The following is a 7,650-nucleotide window of genomic DNA, read 5'->3' on the forward strand; positions in this document are numbered from 1 at the left end:
AAAAAGTATTTTAAATTTAAAAATTACACTGGTCCCAACCTTCGTATACCCTTTTCTAGGCCCAGAACACCATGGACACACTGGCTGAGGTGGAAGACACCCCCAGCAGTCAGGACCTGTTCCGCAAACATGTGGGTGCGCTCCTGGAGCGGCTGACGGCCTCACATGGCGAGTGGACAGTGCACTCTGTGCAGTTGCTGAAGTTCACTGTGGTGCTCACCCAGGCAGGTGAGCCTCGGGCCACTGACCTGCCCAAGCCAGGCTGCAGCTGCACCATCCTCGCCATCCTGAGCCACACAACCTGGCCTTGACCCAGGCATGGTTTCTGTTTGTGTGACAGGGTCTTGCTACTTAACTCAGGATGCTTTCAAACCAATTCTGCTCCTGCCTTAGCCTCCCACATGCTGGGGTCACACGGCTTCTTTTGCAGCTTGTATTCTTCAGATACTTCTGTTTTACAGTAAAATTTAGCGTCTCCAGCCACATTGGCATATGGCCCCAAGACCTTAGCATTCCCCTCAGTTCTCATGGAGGCTCTTTGTAGAAGTAAGAAGCATTGCTTTATAATCCTTAGTGGAGTTTTACTTTATTTATTTATTTATTTATTTATTTAGCATTTTTAGTACCAAGTGGTCCAGCTCCCTTCACAAATCCCACTTGAGCCCCCAGTTCTGTGGGGGAGAAGCTGTATTTACAACAGGCATGGCAGATGACACAGTGTCTTGTGTTTACACCAGAAGGTATAGTTTGCTGCAGTTCCTTAGACTATGTTCAAAAGGCAGAGATGGCACCTGTGGGACTGAAGAGACGGCTCAGTCAAGTGCTTGTTGCACAAACAGGAGGACCTGAATTCAGTTCCCAGAGCCAGACATAAAAAGCCAATGTGGAACCAGGACTCCAAGTGTGCTAGGCAAGCACTCCAGCCATGGAGGTACAGCCCCAGCCCCTCACTGTGTGGATATCTTGAAAGGCAGTTTGCCTCTCACTGAAGTTCAAATGGGAATGTCAGCTTCCCTCTCCTCTGCATCCCCTTTCTTCCTTTGTGAATGAAACTCCAGCTTGTGCACTTGGTTTTTATTCTGAGAGCCTGCTCATCAGCTGCAGGGCTCCAGACATCTGTCCTTTGATGTTGATAGAGTCTAAGCAAACCCTGGCACTTGCCTGTGCTGCTTGGAGCAATCCTGGCACTCACCCATGCTGGAGGGATCCTGTTCGTCTCATTAGGCCAGCAGCTGCTTTTCCCATTGTGCTGTTTTTGTTTTCCTTCTCTTCCTCAGACCCACACAGCTTCGGGTGGACAAAGCTGTTGTTTCCTTAGCCCCCATCTCCACAGTACAGACCCTGGACACACAGGATCTTGAAGTGGGAGATTTAGGTGACTTGGCTCAATGTCCAGTTGTGGAATTAACAAACTGTGCCTGGCTTTTAGCTAAACTACAAAGTCCAAGGTACAGCAGGGAAGTGTTCAGGGGCATGTTCTGGCATGTCAGCTATTATATCCCAACTCAAAGCTGTATAGTTCCAGTCACCTGGCAGTGAACCCTCAAGGTGTTGCCCCTGAAGTTTGTGACCTGGGGGAAAGATGGGGGTGAAGGAAGCAGGGTTCCATTTCTTCTCTTCATTACCATAAGGCTTGAACAAATGGTGGGGTGCTTTCAATGACTGATTTTGGTGCATTGTTCAGATATTTCTTGACTTTTAGATTTGAGTTTGATAAGTAGGCCTGTGAAGATAGCTCAATTGCCTTGCAAGCTTGAGGGCTGTCCCCAGGCTTTTGTAAAAATGTCAGGCATTTTCTTGTTTAATTTCTTTTTGAGAAAGGGTTTTTCTGCATAGCCATGGCTGTACTGGAATTTGCTGTATAGACCAGGATGGCCCCAAACTCTGATCCACCTGCCTCTGCCTCCTAAGTGGTGGGGATTAAAGGCCACCACATCCATGTAACCCCAGCCCAGAGAGAGAGAGAGAGAGAGAGGAGAGAGAGAAGAGGAGAGGAGAGGAGAGGAGAGGAGAGGAGAGGAGAGGAGAGAGAAGCTAATCCCTGGGGTTCAGTAACCAGCCAGGCCAGCCTAATCATTAAATCTTAGACCTGTGAGAGACCCTGCTTCAAAAGAAGAAGGTGGAGGAACACTACGGAGCAGTTGGAAGCTAAGGTATTGTCTTGAGTTCAGAGTCATTCTGGGCTACAAAGTAAAATCCTGTGTCAAAAGAAAAAGAGGACTAAAGGAACGGCTCAGCCATCAAGACCTCTCCCAGCACTTGGGAGGCAGAGGCAGGCACATCTCTAAATTTGAGACCAGCCTGGTCTACAGAGAAAGTTCCAGGACAGCTAGGGCTATTACCCAAAGAAACCCAGTCTCAAAAAGACCTCTTACTGCTCTTGCAGAGCTCTGAGGTTTATCTAATAGCACCCATGTAATGTGTCTCTAAACTGCCCATAACTCCAGCTCCAGGAGATCGTTGCTATTGGGCTCCACTGATTCTACATTTATGTGCACATATCTTTAGGCACACATGCACATTATTAAAAATAATGAAGTAAAATTGTTTTTAAAGAATGAATTTGGAGGGCTGGAGAGATGGCTCAGTGGTTAAGAGCATTGCCTGCTCTTCCAAAGATCCTGAGTTCGATTCCCAGCAACCACATGGTGGCTCACAACCATCTGTAATGAGGTCTGATGCCCTCTTCTGGCCTGCAGACATACAGACAGAATATTGTATACATAATAAATAAATATTTTTTAAAAAAAATGAATTTGGAGATTGTAAAGAGAAGCCAGATTTGTGTCTTGGTCACATGATGAGGGACTTCTGGGGTTAGTCTTTTGTTAGTGCCCTCAGCAATTGGCAGAGCAGCATGGTAGGAATGGGGGCCACAGCCCTGCGACTTGCAGGACAACTTCCCCACACTCATGCTCCTGTATCCTCCCCATCAGAGAAGCCAGGCTAGCCAGCAGCTTGCTGTAGTCCCTTCCCTCTTTTTCCAGGCCCAGCTGTGGGAGAAGCGCTGCAGCACGTGATTCCTACCCTCAGGACTTGTCTCCAGCCCACCACAGACCCGCACATGCGCCTGAAGCTCTTCTCTGTCCTGTCCACGATGCTGCTGAGGCCTAAGGACACTGTTGACTCTCAAGGGTAGGTCAGTCCTGGGGTCTGGATAGAGCCCACATGAGTGTTGCATAGGTCTCCCATCTTCCCATGCTGCCCTGGGCAGGGCCCCTGAGGGCTAAGGTGCAGGCTTCTTGGTGGTCTCTATCCCTCGCATAACTGCTAGGTAAACAGTGGGCTTGGTGAGTGCACCACAGAGACACAGACAGTAAATCAAAGTCACTGTAGGGGAGTCATTAAGATTCCATTGAGTGAGAAAGTTTTAGGGCACATTAACTATTAATGACTTCTGTATCCGCTGTTCTGTTTTAAAAGCCTTTTGGTACCTAACAGACCTGACTGAATTAGCATTGATGGTGAAGGCTTAGGGGTAGCCTTCTGTTATCTCAGAAGAGCTCTGAGGCAGCACTGCTCCAATTTTATGGCTTTGATGTAAAGAAAAAGTTGAACAAAGAGCTTAGGAAAGAACAGGCTCTGGGTGGGTGGGGAACAACCCAGACCAGAAGCTCATCCTGGGAAAGGATGTTGAAAGTCAGAGCTGCCTGTAAGAAGACCACACACACACACACACACACACACACACAGAGACAGAGAGAGAGAGACAGACAGACAGACAGACAGACAGACAGACAGACAGACAGACATAGAGATGGAGAGAGAGAGACAGAGAGACACACACACAAAATCTTGAAATACTGCTTTCCTTGGTTCACTGGGCAGAATAAGATTAAAGCCATGCTGGGATCTCCGAAGCCTTACCCCATGGCAGCCCTGGGTCTTAAAGATGGAGACCTGAACACATTAGCCCCATGTGGGCAGGACTCCCCCGCCTCTCCCATCTCCTCCCAAACAAATCTATCATCACACAGTGTGGTCAGCAAACTCTAAAGTTCCCTGTGACTTGGTCATTCTAATCTTTCCCTTTCATACGCACTCCTAGTGTGGGGCTGGCTGCCAGCCTCTCACGCTGCAGGAAGTTCTATTTCCTGCTATCTGCAAAAACCTCAGGGCTGAAAAGGGACCATAAAAAGGTATTAATGAGCATCTTGGCAGCAGGCCACTGGGCAGGCGTGTACACAAGAATGGAGTGAGTGCATAGCAGCCTGGGCTGCCACCGGGGCTGTGGCCCTCTCCACATGCAACCCAGTATGCTGAGGAACAAGCAGCCACCCCTGACCCACAAACACAGCTCCCAGGTTTGGGCTAGATTCCCCCAAACACACTTAAGACCTCTCAGGATGAAGTCAGTCTAGAGATTCCAATTATGCATATGAATTACTGAGAAAATTGCTACTATTTGAGTAGCGGTGGTTTGAAAATAACATCGTCTTGGACTTTCTATTGCCATAACCAAAACAAATCTGAGGAGGAATTTATCTCGCTGACACTACCAGGTGACATCACTGAGTAATGTCAGGGCAGGAACCTGGCTTGCTCTGCCTGCTTTCTTTGGTTTTTCGAGACAGGGTTTCTCTGTAGCTTTGGAGCCTATCCTGAAACTCACTCTGTAGACCAGGCTGGCCTTGAACTCACAGAGGTCTGCCTGCCTCTGCCTCTGCCTCCCAAGTGCTGAGATTAAAGGTGTGTGCCACCACAGCCCGGCTACCGCCTGCTTTCTTTCTTTTTTTTTTTTTAAGAGTTAAAACAATACAAATGTTTTATTTAATAGTCGCAGGTCATCATGGGCCAAGGGCCAAGTGGTGTATACTCAGGACCCTGTAAACAGACCCAAGCATTAGACAGAACCTTTCTTGACACCTCCCAGCAAGGAGCAGTCATTCCCAAGGGTTGCCATGTACCCACCAGCAGGAAGGTCAGTCAGCGCAACCTCCGAGCCTCTCTTTCTGACTCCAATAGGGTGAGCACGTCTCCCTCTCGAACGGGACCTTTGACATTTCGGATGATGGAACGGCTGGTGTCATCCATAAATTCCACACGGACCTGCGTGCACTGTCCCTGCGAACCGGTCCTGCCCAGCACTTTGGTTACCCTAGCAAGCTTGATGGGCTGCACGTGACTCGTGTCCATGATGGCGGCGATCAGGCGGAGACCCGCCTGCTTTCTTATAGAACCCAGGACCACCAGCCCAAGGGTGTCACCACCCACAATAATAGACTGAATCCTCCCCCATAAGCCACTAAGAAGATGCCTTACAGGTTTGCCTACAGCCAGATCTCATGGAGGCAGTGTTTTAGTTGTGGTCCCCTTCAGCTGACTCTAGCTGTGTCAGGTTGACACAAAACTAACCAGCATGAATGTCGTTTGGTTTTGATTTATAGATTACAAAATGAAGAGTGAAAGGTTATCCAGGCAGGGCTCAGTCTGGCAGTGTGAGCCCCTGCTATAGGTTGGGGTTCCCTACCTAGAGAAGACAGTGCTCAGCTAACAGCAGGCCAGAGTGGCAGCACCACAGACTCCTACCTGCCCCCTGGCTTCTCACTCTTGCCTGAGCTATTGAGAGGCCTGTGAGGGAGCAAGCAGGAGCTATAGAGAGCCCTCCCCAAGCTGCCGCCTTTGTAAGTGGCCTTTGCTCCCGTCCCTTTGGCGGCCTTTGAGTAAGTTTCATGTAAAAGTTCTGGAATAGAGGACTAGTAGAATGATTCGGTGAGTAAAGGCGTTTGCTTCCAAGGCCTGACAACCTGACTTCAATGCCCAGGACACATGTGGTGGAAGAAGAAGGAAACCAACTCCTGTACGTGTCCTCTGACCTCTGTATGCGCACTGGCACATTCCCCATCCCACCCTCACATACAACAATAAACAAAATAGAATGTAAAATTTAAAACTGCAGTCACTGGCTAGGCCTGGGAACGTGGCTCAGTGGGTAGAGTGCTTCTCTGGCATGCAGGAAGCCTTGGTTCCATCTCCAGCACTGTGTAAACCAGGAGTAGTGGGGCGTGCCTGTCAGCTCAGCACTCAGGAAGTGAGGCAGAGGGATTGGTGTTTCAGGCTGGCCTGACTGCATAGCAAGCTCTTGTCTCAAAAAACAAAAATTGAGCTGAGGGTATAGCTCAGTTGGTAGAGTGCTTGCCTAGTGTATAGGGTTCAATCCCCAGTACTATACAGATTGGGTGTGGTGGGACAAGCATGCAGTCTCTGCACTCGGGGAAGCAGGTTACAGACCAGCAGTGGTAAGGAGAGAACTCCTGAGCAGTCTGTTAGGGAGTCTGACAGGTGGTTGTGAGCCACCTGATGAGGGTGCCGGGAAATAAACTCAGGTCTTCTAAAAGAGCAGCAAGTATTCCTAAGCACCACGCCATCTCTCCAGCCCCATGTCATTTCTTGCTTTCTTGGTTTTAGTGGAGTAGATAGCAGGTTCAGTAGATTGTGATAGAGGTGCCACTTGATCCAAATGACTGATCATGGTTGATAAAGCACTTGAGTACAGAGCCCCCCACAAGCCACAAGTTTACCAGGCCACTTGGCAAGGGTCACATCTTTGGGAGGGACACAGGGTCAGGTCACTAAGGAGTCCTTGCCAATCTCTGTAGACCCTGGTACTCTTTTCTTGAACGCTGGAGCACATAAAGAGCTAGCTGGGATGTCATCATCACCCAGCATGCCAAGCTCTTGGATTCTGTTCCCAGTCATGAACTAAGGAAATTGAAACAGCTCAGTACCTATGTGGTGATTTGAATGTCATTGGCCCCCATAAGCTCACAGGAAGGGTCACTATGTGTGTCACTATGGGGGCAGGCGTTGGGATCTCTATTTCTTAATCTTTACTCAGTGTCACAGTCTACTTCTTGCTGTCTTCTGATCAAGATGTAGCCAGCACCATGTCTGCCTGCAGACCGCCATGCTCCCTGCCATGATAATAGTGGATTAAACTTCTGAAACTGTAAGCCACCACCTCAACTAAATGTTTTCCTTTCTAAGAGTTGCCATGTTCATGGTGTCTCTTCACACCGCAATAGAAACCTTAAGACATTCTCGGATGAGTGGGATGAGTGTATGCAAGTCACGTCATCCTAGTTAGCTTTTGTAGTTCACCCTTCCTTGCTGGTCTCACAGGCTATCAGCCTCCAGAAGAGGCCCCCAACTGTTGGTGGAAACTGCTCCATAAGTTGGTGCTCTTTGGCCTGGGTCTCTTGATGTGCCTCTCACCTGACCTTCTTAAACGTCAGTCTAGTTCCTTCCCAAACCGCAGTTTGTCCTTCAGAGTAGCTTGTGTGTCCTTCCTTACTTGCCGTCTTGTTCCAGACAGTTCCATGGCTACTTGGAGATGGTAGTGAATGACATCCTAGCCCCCAACCTGCAGTGGCATGCAGGGAGGACGGCTGCAGCCATCCGGACAGCTGCCATATCCTGTCTGTGGGCACTCACCAGCAGTGACATCCTATTGGCCAAGCAGGTAAGGACTTCTGTGCCCATCCCAATTGTCTGCCCTTGTGGCTACCAAGAGACCATGTAGAGCTGAGACCTGGGTGGTCAGGTCTAGCCAGGCCTAGGTCTGAGTGCCCTGTTTGTAACAGGCACCATCTCCTTGAAGGGTCCGGGATCTGGCCTCTCAGCTTTAGGTTCACAAACTGCCGTAGTTTC

The 7,650-nt window shown here is 49.2% G+C and overlaps 1 protein-coding gene and 1 pseudogene across 2 annotated transcripts in view; one reads left to right on the top strand and one right to left on the bottom strand.

Moving 5' to 3' along the window:
• Nucleotides 1-7,650, top strand: part of Dnaaf5 (dynein axonemal assembly factor 5) — a 41,334-nt gene that overhangs the window by 22,835 nt on the left and 10,849 nt on the right. For both annotated transcript variants that reach the window (XM_005367093.3, XM_026789334.1), the window contains 3 exons: nt 60-228; nt 2,988-3,135; nt 7,312-7,462. In XM_005367093.3, the coding sequence (XP_005367150.1) occupies nt 60-228; nt 2,988-3,135; nt 7,312-7,462 (468 nt within the window). The remainder of the gene's footprint in view (nt 1-59; nt 229-2,987; nt 3,136-7,311; nt 7,463-7,650) is intronic.
• Nucleotides 4,748-5,180, bottom strand: LOC101980394 (annotated as a pseudogene).

This window comes from Microtus ochrogaster, unplaced genomic scaffold (assembly GCF_000317375.1).
Source record: "Microtus ochrogaster isolate Prairie Vole_2 unplaced genomic scaffold, MicOch1.0 UNK16, whole genome shotgun sequence".
NCBI lineage: Eukaryota > Metazoa > Chordata > Mammalia > Rodentia > Cricetidae > Microtus > Microtus ochrogaster.